The sequence below is a fragment of the Calypte anna genome, chromosome 8, assembly GCF_003957555.1.
Source record: "Calypte anna isolate BGI_N300 chromosome 8, bCalAnn1_v1.p, whole genome shotgun sequence".
NCBI classification, from domain to species: domain Eukaryota; kingdom Metazoa; phylum Chordata; class Aves; order Apodiformes; family Trochilidae; genus Calypte; species Calypte anna.
In genome coordinates this window covers 4,108,137-4,122,197 of record NC_044254.1, presented here as the reverse complement: position 1 = coordinate 4,122,197, position 14,061 = coordinate 4,108,137, and the positions used below count along the sequence as shown (strand labels likewise).

Below are 14,061 nucleotides of genomic sequence, written 5' to 3'. Positions count from 1 at the left end.
AAGAGGCAAAGAAACAAGTGCAAATGAGATAGGAAAACCATAACCCCATTTTTGAAGTAAATAAAATCAGTTTTGTAGGAACCCTATGTGAATATGATGGGAAGACTAATACTTGCAGTTAGCCTTCCTTGGTTTGTTTCTACTCAAGAGTATAATTGGATCTATAGAAATGCTGTGTGCCTCTTTGCTCTTTAAGAGTAAAGGAAAATGGAACAGAAAAAAAAAAAAATGCAACAGAAAACAATGCAGCCAGCCCAAGTGAAGGTCAGAGCTTGATGGGATCTCGTGACTCCTGACTGCCCAGCTTCATTTTATATGCAGTCAGCAAGATTGTTGCTTCTCCAGAGCACTGCTCCACTGCTGTCATGCAGCCAGGTTAGGACAAAGCAGATCTCTTTTTGGCCCTGTGACCTGACAGCATACAAGTTGTGTTCTTAATTCTGAGGCAGCACCAATGCAGAGATGGAATTCTTGATCATCAGGGAATCCTTTGTGAAAATTGGCTGTGCTCAAATGTGTCCTCCCTATTGTAAGATGAACATTTTCATCCAGCTTTCCACTCTTTGCTTACCATAATCCATTTGTTTGAGTCTGCTTTAATTTTTTGTCACTTGCTTGTGATATGGTGGCTTAGGTATGCTGGTTATTCTGTGGATTTTGTGCCATAAATGGGTGATTGATTTCCTCCAGAATGCTCACCAAGTTCTCATCCATATCTTTATTCTAGGGTAATGTTGTTGATAGGCTTCAGAACTTTAACAAGGTCTTTCTGCCAAAGTGGATTTGTTACATCCAACTCCAGCATTGAGTCAGTCTGTGAAACCATCTGGTGACATCAACAGCAGGAATGTTTTTATCATGTTTGGTGTAAACTTGACTTTATCTAATTCCCCTGGAATCTATGTAGGGGAACTATGAAAGTATATAGCTTTAAACACCAGTCACATTCCAGCTGTCCTAGGTTGAATGGTATTTAAATGTGTACCAACTAATTTTCTTCACCTCTAAATGCTGCCTCAGTCAAGTTATGCAAAGTTTAATTAATGCATCCTCTGCAAATCAGGTCTTCTGGCCCCTTTATCACTTTTCTTGCTCTTCTGTTTTTAATTCCCTTCAATTGATTCCCCAAGTTCTGGTACTAAAGTTCCCAGGAATGTGTGTTATCAGTTTCTGTTATCAGCTCACAAACCTCTGTGTTATTTCTGTCCTTGCTGACCCTTACTTTACCTCTTAATTTAATATAGCTCAGTGTAATTAATGTGCTGTTTAACTTTTCTTCCAGATAATTAACAAAGATGTTAAACAGAAGCAGCCATGCCACTATCCCCACCACATCCCATTGGACCCTTTCTCCTACCTTGATACCTTATCATTTGTCATTATTACTCTTTTTAGACACTTTTTCCATCCCTTCCTTCATGACCTGAAATGCCATGGGCCCATCTGGCTAAAAATAGTTCACCTTTAAGGTCCCAGTCCCAATCTGTTTGGAACACTTGAGCAGCCTCAGCTGCTCGTTGGTTGTTTCAAGGTTCCTCAGTGGCTCGACGTGAAGGTCCATGGGCATCTGCATCATGCACCTTTGCTTGCATCAAGTTTCTCTAACCAAGCAGCACTGTTTTTCCACAGTTCAGCAGTCCAGGTAGGTTCACCTCTAGCAGTTGGCAGTTGTTTTGCTTCCACTGCTTTAAACCACCCCCATAAGGCATTTGCTGCCATCCATGAGTCAGTATAAAGTCTTTTCTTGTTCAGCAATGCCCAAAGCCAACTGGATGGCTTTTACCTCTGCAAATTGACTTGATTCACCATCTCCTTCAGCTGTTTTTGCAGCTTGTCATATAGCATCCCCTACAGCAGCTTGCCACCTATGGTGGCTTCCTGACAGACCACAGGACCCATCAGTGAAAGCCTCTGGTAGTTGGTCATATGGTGGGGCTGCTTCATCCTGTTTTACCACTTTTTGTGGTGGCATTCCTAAGTGTGTGCCTTCTGGGCCAGTCTGTTATCACTTCTACAGTTCCTGGATGATTGAGTCTCTCTATGAGAGCAAGGCAATCCTTTTACTCCATGTAGTGTTGGTGGCATGATGAAGAGATGATGCTCTACCTGTGTACCTAAAACCCAGTACAGGTAATTGGGGCACCAGGAGGAGCTCTGCTTCAGTTCCCATCACTTCTGAAGCAGTTCTGACTCCTTCACATTCAGCCAAAATCTCTTTTTCGGTGGCTCTTTTTCTCTTGGCCCCTGAGCCTTTGTAGTTTCAACCCCAGAATCCTAGAGGACAACCTCAAGTCTCTCCTGGAACTTTCTGCCAGAGACTCCATGTAGGACCATCAGGGTAGAGCACATTTTTAATGTCTGGCCCTGTCCAAATTGGTCCAGGGGCCACTGCCTGTAGAATCTCCTGTTGAATATTTTCAAAAGCAGTTTGTTGTTCTGAGCCCCACTTAAAGTCTTTCTTCTTTTAGGTAACCTCATAGAGAGCTTTCCCAATCTCTCTTTTTTTCCTTTGTTTTACTTCTCTCCTAGTCACAGAGTCAACTAGAAGCTGGGTGGATTGTGGGGGAGAGGCTGTGGTGTCTGCAGCAGTAGCAGCAGCAGAGCTATATGAGAAAAATGTATGAGAAATATATGAGAAAATATTAAAAATATATTAACACCCACCAGGAGATTCAGATATGAAATGCTATTGCTACTAAAATCTGGTGGAGTCAGCCCAAAATAAGATGGAGTGGTATAATTTCCCAAATTAAAACTGGAAGTGTAATTACCAACCAAGGTTTTTATCTCTGTATGAAACACGACTGCACCATGTACCATCCTGTATATCAATATTGAAGACCATATCTCAACGATGGTTCTTAAGCAGCTCTTACCAAAAATAAACTACATATTAAAGCTAATTCCAGCTACAAAGACACATATCACATACCCTGAATACCAAAGGTACAGCATGATTGGTTTAATTTCCAACCCTGTGAAATTTCCAGAGCAAGAGGTCTGATTCCCAGTCAGCAAGGCCATCTTGGTATCATTCCACTAGAGTTAAAATTGAAACTACTCAGGCAAATTGGTTGAAATTTGAACTGGGCTTGAGCTAATGGGCTTAAGCCCCACGTTGGGTGCCACTAAATCTGTCAGTTTAACACTGGGCCAGCAATTAACCAAATTGACAGATGCTCTCTATTAATCCCCCTCCCTTAAAAAGAAAGGAGAGAGAATAAGGGAGAGAAACTACACAGCATTACTTTTTATCACAGTAATGATAAAAAGGAAAATAATTAAATATATAGAAATATACAGGGAAAAACATCCTCCTTCCTTCTCCCCAATAATGCTCACATCATTCCCGAGGCTGCAGGGCAGCCCTGGGAAAGTCCAGGCTGGAATCCTGGAGTCAGTAGCAGTAAGGAGCTGAAGGCAGGAACCACACAGATATGGGCTGGCACAGGCAGAGGAATGGATGGAATCCTCCCAGGATGGCAAAGCAAACAGGGACAGGTGAAGAAGGGCAAAAGGCAAAACAAAAAGTCAGAAGAAGAAGGGGAAGGGGTCTGACCCTTGGGATCCCTCTATTTTATACCTAGTATGACTCGTATGGGATGGAATACTCTGTTTGGTCAATTTTAGTCATTTATCTTGTCTGCTCCTCCCTAAAGGAGGGTTGCAGGTGTAACTTCTTTACTCCTTTTCTCTTTCTGGAGCACAAGATGTTCCTCAGAACTGAGCAGTGGCTCAGTGGTTCTTTCTGTAACTATAAACCTCATTGTTATCAGTCCCAGAAGCAGACACTGACTTAGAAACTTGCTGTTAATTTCAGCAAGTGTAGCTACTTACAACAAACATAGCTGAAAGCAAAATTACAAGACAGAAAATCAGCTCTATCCTGGCCCAAACCAGGACAATATTCCTGCAGCCAGTTCTCAGGTTTGTGTTACTAGCTTTGATAGAGCTCACTTCCACTAATTTTTCTAATTATTATGTTGTAGTATCAAAAGCTTTTCTGAAGTGTTGGGCTGCTTCCTGGCTGTCTGCCAGGGTGCTGAGGAGCCAGAGTCATGGAAATCATTGCTTCCTCCCTGATGGGAGGGAAGGACAAAAATTTCCTGCTTGAGTTGTGGTTGAGGTAGGCTTGAGGCCATCATTTGGGCATCTACCTCACCAGCTGCAGCCAATTTGGTGACAAACTGCTGTTTGATGAAACTCTGATAGACTCAGGTGACCTCTTTCTTATATTTCTTATCATTATTTTGTTGCTCTCTAGACAAGCTTCTGATCTTTATTCTTTAAGTCCTGCAGAAGGGTTTTTACAGATTATCCTTACTTATGCTGGTGCCTGAGGGGGGCAGCTCCCCAAAGCCAGGCTGTGCTCCCAGTGGCTTCCATTCCAAGCACCTTGCTGAACTGGGATCTGAAAAGCTGGTGTAGGTCTCCCCAGCTTTTCCTCACCAGTTTTTAAGCATGATTCCCAGTGACACAGAAATTTGATTCCTGTAGTCCTTTTGACTGCACATTACACTGAATATGTGCCATTTTATTATTAGATGAATTATCAATTTTTCCCCTCTTGTGGTATCCTCTCCATTTCCTTAGGTTTTTTATGACTGTTCTTAAACCTATTCCACATCCTTCTGTGGCAACAGACAGTTTTTCATTGGAAAGTTGAAATTGTTATCTGGCCAAATCAGCAGTGCTGTCCCATCAGGGGAAAAATATCTTCCTGATCCTTGCTGTTGATCAGCTTGTGTCCTGAAGCATGATAATTGCTCAGTCTTGTTATTTTTAAACCTGACTAATGCAGCTACATATGTTATTCTTCCTTATATAAACCTTTATCCTTTTTTAATCTTGCTGAAAAAAAAATTGTCTGTATAATATCTTGTGGTAGAGAATTCTGCAGGCTGATTTATAGATAGCATTAGGAAAGGTCTCCTGACAATCATTTAAATGTGCTGTTAAATCACCCTTTGGTTTTCTTACATAACAGGGCACATGAGGAGCTTAGTTAATTTCCATTCTATTTGTTTTATACATCTATAATCCCCTCTTGCTTTTGTTTCTAAAATAAGTGGTTGCTCTTTAAGATGTATCATTGGTAAATCCCCCTCTTGTCTGCCTGTAATCAGTTTATACTTCTGGAGTTGATTTTTGTTCTGCTATTCTTGCTGAGATGAGATGATCAGAAGAGAGTTGGTGCATTAGTGTGAAAGCCACAGCATCTTTACATAACACCACTTTACTTTTATTCTGCTTTATCCTTTGTTTATAAGCATGTTTTTATTGGTTTCTGTGCACAAACCACCTTTTCAGTGACATAGTGCCAGGCTTTTTGAGTTGATGGTGAAATTTAACTGGTGTAAGTCACTGTCTTGTTCTTTATATTACCACCAGGGTGTATTTATAGGTTTTTTTTGTCTACTTTTCTACTATGTGAGTGGCTGAGAGGCTTTTCATTGCTAATATTTTAATAACAAGTGTTCCTGTGCCCATAAGCAAACATCACCTCAGCACTAGTAAATTGTGGGGTTTTTTTGTTCTACAGGGGATAGTAAACTTCACCATGTTTGCTACTAATCCCTGGAATATCCTGCTAGCTGGATATCTCCACGACCTGGCTATCTTTCCCTGCTTTTTTGCTTCCCATAGCTCCACAGCATTACTGCCACAGGAGAGTATTTTCAATTGAGTATGATTTATTTTTTTCTTGATAGCTGCTTGTGAGCAACTTCAGAACTAAAATGCTTTGCATACTAACCATACACAGGAGCTGAGAGGCAGTTCTGCTGCCATCCAGAGCCACTCCACTGTTACCTTTGTACCCATTCAGTCCTTCCCCTCAGAGGGAATGTCTCATTGCTCTGTAAGGATACCCACCTGCTGCTATTAATAATATATTAGTGCTCATCAAGAACTATAAATGTTCAGGATGTGTTGCAAGCAACGGGTTTGTCCACAGAAATAACCTAAAATAGGCAATAGTGCTGCAAACCACAGCACTGTATATAAGATGAGCCTTTGCCATTGCCCATTTTATCTCTGTTTTTTGTGCTTTGAAACTTCTACTGAAACCATTGCACTTTATCAACAGATTATTCTTGTTGTAGCTACATGTAGTTTTACTAGTTCATGGCTAAATTAACCTTTTGCTTTCAAAGCAACAAAAGCAATTATTATTAAGCATGGACTGATTTCTCCAGAGTGAACTATCAGTCAGTCTGTAGGGAGCAGTAGTGAAAGACTTGAGTAGTTCATCCTTGGGCTGTCTTTGAATTTGTTGGACAGTCTAAATGCTCTTTTACTAAGACTAAGGACAAGCAGTTGTTACCTTTGCCCCAGGATGTGCATTTCCTAAAGCCAAAGCTGCCCTGACCAACACCACCCCTGAGTTTAATGTACTCGGAGGTCAGAATTTCTGTACCTTCCCTGAGCAGCTGTGGAGGGGAACTACAAAAGCCTGTTGAATTTCACTTCTCCTATAGCAATTCCTTCTTGGCAGAGTGAGAGAGATGAGTTACTTAACTTCCTGACGAGGTGAATAGAATTCTCAGTGGGACTGAATTATTTTTAGATGTTGTAGCATTGGGATTTCTTACCCTGGTGTTTTTGGCTGTGATGAGGAACCTGCTCTGAACCTATTCCACATGCCTGATTCAGTGCATGTGTGGACTCTGCTCCATCTTTCTGTTCTACCCATCTTCCCCCAAACTTGGGTTCTGAGAGGAATTTGTTCTGTGCTCTCTCCCATTAGGTAAGGACCATTAAATCTCTCTTAAGAGACCAAGGCACAGTTATTCTACAGTTATGCACTTGCTGGACTCCTCCTTAAATACTATATTTGCACAGTACTGATCTTTTCAGGTTGTACCCAAGCTCATTTATCTCACCAGACACTTTGTGCTTTTTCACTAAGAACATAGTCTCATAATTTCTGGTAGTTTGGGTAATAAGCTTCCATCTTTTTGTCTTAAAGAAGAGAAAATTCCTACTGTTTTAAAAGATGTTCCATGATGATTCTTAGAGCTTAGATGCTTCTTTACTTTTAGATATAGGAACTAAACAGCACTGTATCTTCTGTTGGAATAACTATTTGAAATAGATACTTAGACAATAAAAATATATATAAAGGTGGGTTTGGCTTTTAATGGTACAAGCTACAGTAATTAGCATTGGCAGGAGTTTCTCCTTATAGAAGGAAAAGGAAATAAAACTTCCAGTTAGATGGTATTAGTATAGGTAGAAGTTTACTTTTCATCACGACATCTTTTTTTTTATCTGTATTCATTATTTCAAAGTCTTTTCTTTGGCAAATGGAAGTCAAAAAGCTCTGCTCAGTTCTGGCACATGTGAATATTTCATGCTGCTCCCAGGTTGTCCATCTGTAAGCACTGGCCCTGTGTGAACTGCCAGCAAGCAGAGAGCAAATATTGCAAAGATTTTCAAGTCTTTTGAGAATGACCTTTAAGTGCAGTGTTTGAATACATTTTTATCCTTACATATGTTCTTATCCTGATTTTTTTTTTTGTCTGTGTAGTCAACTCTGGATATCCTTATTCAACCTCAGATAGCATATTTATTTCATTAGGGAATAGATTTTACTCAATTAAACCAAGAACATGTTTCACTAATGGGAATGCAATGCCAATTTCATATTGTACATGCACACAAAAATGAATATTCACAGTTCCTCTCTGTATGGGACTTGGAATGGTTCACTATAAGTGCTGCTGAACCTCTGCTGAATTGGGTCAGTTTTGTCTTATTTGTCCTTAAGGGAAGAAAAACATGGTATTTTGTGTTTGCAATTTGAGTAGCCTGAAAAGGTACTGGAATGAAGCCAGAGTCTACCAGATCTGAATCCCTGTGGTTGAGTTTGTTACCTTTTATGCTGAGAGGTCAGAATATATGAAAGTGCCTTTGAAAGTGCTGTACATCCTCTGCTTGTATTCCAGCAATGGTCCCAAGAGAAGCCCAAGAGCATCTATTGATTACAGAGTTTTTTCAAAGGCACTTTTTCAATACCAGGACCAAGGGAAGTGCAGGAACATGGGTAGATTTTGAGTGGCACATACAGCTAAAAACATTTCTTCCCTTTTAGCAGTACCTTTTCCCCCAGCATGCCATGTAGATCTATGCGAGGGGTTTTTCTGTTGCAGTACCATGGTATCACACATTTTTTTTTTCTACTTTATTTCATATTTCAAGAGAGCAGAGCAGCTTTCACCCCTGAGGAGCCTGCTGGCTGGCAAGGCTTAGAAATTGAAGGGCAGACTTAAATATAGCACTGCCTTCAGATGCAGAAAACAGGTTGCTTCTTCCTTTGTCCCCAGCAGCACCATCCCACAGGGCATCCCAGTTTCTCTGTGCTGCCTGTGGCTGGCTCAGGTGTGTGTAAGCAGTTTCCTGCACAGGTATTTGGGAGAGGATGATCTGCATAAGCTGGAAACATCCTTCATCCAGCATCAGGTGTGGAGAGGCTTTCAGTAACACATCTCTGTCCAAATGGCAGTGAAAGAGAGGAGAAAGGCCATCTTGGTGTGGTTGGTGGAGATGCCCTGGGTATGGGCCTGAGGAAGTGGAGATTTGGGATTCTTTTTACACTTGACAACTGAGCTGGACATATTTTGTTGTTCATTAAAGATGCAGAGTAAGAATGAGTGCCAGGAGAGAGAACCTCTCTACCAGTATGTATGGAGAGGGGAATTGGATGGTTTCAAGGAGGGTGGGGATTGTGTGAAACTGAAGGTAAAGGGACCAGGAAGAGCTGAATAGAATTGGTAGAGGTGGGGTGAAGGGTTTGCCTGTTTAAAGGAAAGAAAATATTTATTTTTTTTTCAAAAGGAGCTCTGAATGTATAGGAATGTAAAGGCAAATAGGAGACTTGAAAATTGTTTTAGAGATTCTGGCAGTGTATGTCTTGAACCTTACCAAATGCTGTTTGTAAGCAATATCTTTTCCAACAACAACCTGGCATCCACTGGTGAGAAACAGGTGATAGCCCTTTCCTTTAAGTACTGTAGAGCAGCCCAGATTGGAAGGGGCCTCAAAAGATCACTAGATCCCAATCTTTTGTGGGAAAAAGAAGAAATTATGTATCACCCTGTCCAATTGTAAATAAACCTCATCATCTTCCTGAAGTGGTGAGAGAAATGTGAGATTTTTCAGACTAAAAGATTACAGCTAAAGTACTTTTTATTTTTTTTGTGATAGCCTGATTTTGAGTCTGAGAGCTGATACTTCAGCCTGGCTGAGTCACCTGGAGCAAATAAAACACTTTTGCTTTGTCAGGGTTCTGCAAGAAGACCTTGTTTTTCTCCAGTTTGCTGATTTCTGTATTATGGGATGCAGCTGTGGGCAACATCTGTCACCTGCCCCAAACACAGCATGTAGAGGCTTGCCTTGCAAATGTGTTCAGAATTAGCTGTACTTAACTTCTATCCCAGCAAAACAGGGGTGATAGGAGAGAGGGCTGGCCCCAGCTGGCTGCCACTGTCACCAGACCTGTGCTAAAGTCTGCTGGTTCAGTTCACACCAAAAGAACTTTCACTTGAAGCAAATTTTACCCATTTATAACCAGCCTACAATATTCTTGGAAATACAGTTTTGCTCCTGTGTTCAGTTAAATCTGACAGCAGTGCACAGGGTGCTTTGTGCAGCTGTTTGGTAAAGGAGCAGGACAGATTTGACCAGCAAAACATTGCTTAACCCCATTGGATTAAGAACCTGTATATTTGCTTTAATCATGCATGTGCTGGATGTGCGTGTATGTCTGCAAGGCCCAGAACTATTTGGACACAATTATTTAAAATGCATATTATGCTTTGAGTAATTTAATGGAAAATGAAACATGGAGGTGGTGAAATATTCCTGTGATTTCCCCACACTTAGAGGTGTACACACCCCTTTGTATTCCAGTAGTCAGATGGACTCATGTTTCACTACTGGTAACACAGCAACAGCTTTTGATGGTATCAACAAGAAGAGAACTATGAGGAGAGGCTGAGGGTTTGTTTACCTGGAAAAAAAAAAGGCAAAGGGGTGATACAAGGAAGCTTGTGGCAATTGAGAGGGGAATCATGAATGTGATGGTGTCAAACTTTTCCCTGTTGTAGCAGATGCTCTAAAGAGGCAGCTGTTGCAGTTGTCTGCTTGGGAGGGTTTTGTTGAATGCAGCACTGGACTGATGTTCCCAGAGAGATGGTTAAATCTCCATCACCAGAGGTTTTCAAGTTAGCAAGGGTCTGCCTTCAACTAACAAGTCTTTGGTCAGCACTTGTTTGGTTACCAGTTGGAGTTCAAAAGATGAATTACTGGAAGATTTATTTTACTATCACAGGTAGATTTTTGAGTTGAGCTTTGCTTCCAAATAATGCCAGAACTGGTATCTGAAGTTGCTAGTATGTGAAGTCTTCTGTAATTTTCAGTTCTGCCTAGTGAGACTGTTGATATTACAAATTATCATAAGACTTACCCACTATATTTAAATTTTAAAAGGAAAACCAGGGTGCAGCTGTAGGTGCAGTAGAAGGTCATAATAAAAAATACCTGGTACTCAATCTAACAAAGAATTAAAAGCATGGCTTTTAAAGGAGAGGTAAGAGCAAATACTGATATCTAAGACCACACCTTATTAAATTATAATTGAGGGATTTGGGGTCTCCTGTGTAATTGTTGGAGTACACTGAAGTGCACCTTTAAAGAGGAATCCCAATACAGCAGGTTCTGCAGTCGTTGTCTGCAGGAATTGCTGCTTTGTTGGAACTCAGTGACTGTTCATTGATTGATTTATTACTGGCATTAGTTTCCTTGATTCACTTCTGCAACTTCTCCTTTTAGGGCTTTTTCAGCAAGCGTCTGAAGGGGTCCATCAAGAGGACCAAGAGTCAGTCAAAGCTGGACAGGAACACGAGCTTCCGCCTCCCATCTCTCCGCAGTGCTGACGAAAGGTAAGGATCCCTGCATCTCCCAGAACAATCCCTCCTCATCCACAGCCTCTCCTACCCACTCTGTAAGCATGGGTGTGCACTTAGAGAGTGAGTGCAAGCAAGGGGATTTATTTTTAAACTGGCACACGAGTGGTTTTCAGACTGGCCCTGGTATGTCAGAAGTTATTCAGGATGCAGGGTACTACAGGACTGAAAACATTTACTGCTCTTAACAGCTGATAAAAATTTCAGGTTAAGTATAGGGACTCAAATACCTTATTCTGCATCTGTTTAAGCTGCAGGCTATAAATTTCACCATGCAGAACCCTGGGATTGATCAGCTTTAGAGAAACTTGCCTTTATGCATGCAATGCCCATCCCCAGATCAGCACAGTGGCCAATATGAGGGATTATGCTGGTGCAGGCAGATCAGTTCAGCTACCACTGGCAAAGTGCAGAGATGCAGTTCAGGCATATTAAGAATCCTTGCTAATGTCAGTCAGCTGTACAGTTACTGCAGTGTTAAACAATGAACAGATGGTCTGTTTCACAGAAAACTGGAAAACTCAGTAACTTTTGACTGTCTTAGTGCTCCATTTGGTATATTCTTGCTTGGTTGGCTCTTGGCTGATGATTCAGGCTGGGAATGGGTAGTATATGAGGCAAGTAAAAGCACTCACACACAGGTTTTCCAACTATTTGTGAGGTCTCTTGATTGTATTTATTAAGCATGACTCTGTCTTACATTCCACAGTAGCCCAGCAGGAGAAATAGAATGAGTGAAAAATAAGCTGCCCTGTACTTAAGGCCATGTCAGGCTTCTGTGATTTTACATTCTTTAGTGCATTTTCCATTCTCCTTTAGCTGAGATGAATTCATTAGGTTGTCTCTGACGTGCTGTGCTGCTTCAAGCCATGGTGCTATCTTCTCCATCTGAAAGGCAGCACCATAAAATCATGGCAATAGCAAGGCTTTGGATGTTGGAAGTCTTGTTAACTTCACAAGTTAGACAAGACTGCTGCTTACCAGATGTGACCATTGATGTGGATGATGTTGCAGTAATGCCCACCCAGTCTGGTTTGAGCATCAAGGTTTATAAATCTCTCTTTTCAAGGAGGGGCAGCACGGCTGTAGAAAGCAGGTTAAAGAATGCCACCATGTGATAAAGTACCTGTTCCTTTTACTGTTTGTAACCAGCTTTGTAATGCAAAAAATTCTCTTTGCTATAAAAAAGATATCTGTGTTTCCTAAACTTGGCACTCACAGTGAATGGGGACTGATGATACTTCCTTTTGCAGCAGAAGGGAAATGCAATAATTCTGGGAAAGCAAATACATTCAGCTATAATTAATCCCTACAATTTTGGTTTAAGACATGATATCACAGCAAAGCTGCCTTCTCTTTAAAGCCAGATCCCCTTCTCTCCCCTGGCAGTGTGAGCATGAATTTTTAACCAGAGCAGAATGAAACATGGATTTTCTCTGACTACTTGCAAAGCATCAAATCCAATGCATTCAGTGATGACATTAGGCATAGCTGGTCTGTTTTGTCAGTCCTCTCATGTCTTCTTGGCATGTATTTAAAAAGGAAGATCCAAGAGCAAATTAACTGAGAAATTCAGTGGGCAGAGTCCACACTGACTCTGAGAGGTTTTGGGGAACGAAGCCCTGGAAAACGGGGGATATGTGGGATGTCAGACAGGGACAAGCTGATGGCTGCTCTTTACTTCCCATCTACTCCCTCTCCTTGGCTGGCCTTCTACACAAGCCTCACAGCAATGCATCCTGTGTCTGCAGGTCAGGGTTTTGGGGCTCAATGTCAGTAGCACCTTACTGTAACCAGTCTGTGTGATCCTCTCTTTGAGAGCTCTGTGCAATGAAGTGAAGAGAGACAGAGGTGTGGAGGGAAGGGAGATCACTTAGGAGTAACCAAGCTGGGTGGAAAGGAAGCTGAGCTGAAGTTTACTTTGAGTTAGAGCCTTAAACAAATGAGCATTGCTGTTCAAAAGCATGAGCCTCACCTCAGGCTGGCTGAAGCCTCATGCTGTAGGTGAGGGTGACAAATTACTGATATGCTTTCTTTCTAAAAAGAACTTTGCAGCACCATTCTCACTACCAGTTACCCTTTGTTGGAAAGATTGAAGGTTTAATGGAGTTATTTCTGCATTTGTGGTCTGATCAGGCAGTGCACCAATTCAGTAGACCAACTTGGAGAGTTTATGGTTAGAGCTTTTACATTTCTAATGGTATTTTATAAATAAAATCATAAAGGAAATTCAGTTCCACTGTAAAGTGAAACTTACCAATAATTTCTCCCTTCCCTCCCATATGTTTCACTCTGTATCTAAGGGTACATGAAACATGCAGTTGGTGGGTAGAACAGCAGGAAAAACAACTTGGAAACTATGTGGGAATGAAGCATTGAAGATGAGCAGATTAAAATATTGGGAGGAGATGGACTGGGGGAAAGAGGAGGCTAAAAACATTGATTTGTGTTTGAGATTATGCTATTATTAGGGATTTTTCCAGTGGGACAAATCAGGGACAACTGTTTCTGCATGAAGGAAGGTAACATACAGCTGCTGACTGTTTGTTCAGGAAAGGGAATTACCATTCTCTCACCTTCAGCTCTCCCTGCTTTCTGTATGAGTCTCAGTCTCTTTCAGTAAAAAGTTCCCCATCCTACCCTGGTGAGTCAGCCCTTTCCCATTTTAAGCAGGTAATACCAGATGATGTCATGGTGCTATATGGGTTTTCAGGGCCAGGTTGGCTGATAGCATCTAGATTTTCTTGCTCTGACAAATACAAGAGCCCTGCCTTCAAAGAAAATATTACATAGAGTTATAAAGAAAGCCCTGCAACGATTTGAAGGAAATAGAAGTTCCTGTCGTGATGTTTTTCTCCTGCTTTTGAGAAGCTTGAGTCCTGTTAAGAAATAGGAGATGTTTATAGGAAAATACATTTTCCTGGTGCACATCAGGATTTGGGGTACTGTAACACTCCATGACATTCCATATGGTGACAGAGGATGGATGCTGTCTGTTCACAGTTGATCTAAAATAGGAAGGATTCAGGAGTGCTATAGGAAGGAGTGATGGAGATTAGGTGCAGATTTTTTTGGTCACATTTTCTTCTTTGGC

At 41.3% G+C, this 14,061-nt stretch overlaps 1 protein-coding gene across 4 annotated transcripts in view; it reads left to right on the top strand.

Annotated features, from left to right (window-relative positions):
• Window positions 1-14,061, top strand: part of RASAL2 (RAS protein activator like 2) — a 173,244-nt gene that overhangs the window by 129,845 nt on the left and 29,338 nt on the right. For all 4 annotated transcript variants that reach the window (XM_030455339.1, XM_030455340.1, XM_030455338.1 and 1 more), the window contains exon 5: window positions 10,834-10,943. In XM_030455339.1, coding sequence (XP_030311199.1) covers window positions 10,834-10,943 — 110 coding nt within the window. The remainder of the gene's footprint in view (window positions 1-10,833; window positions 10,944-14,061) is intronic.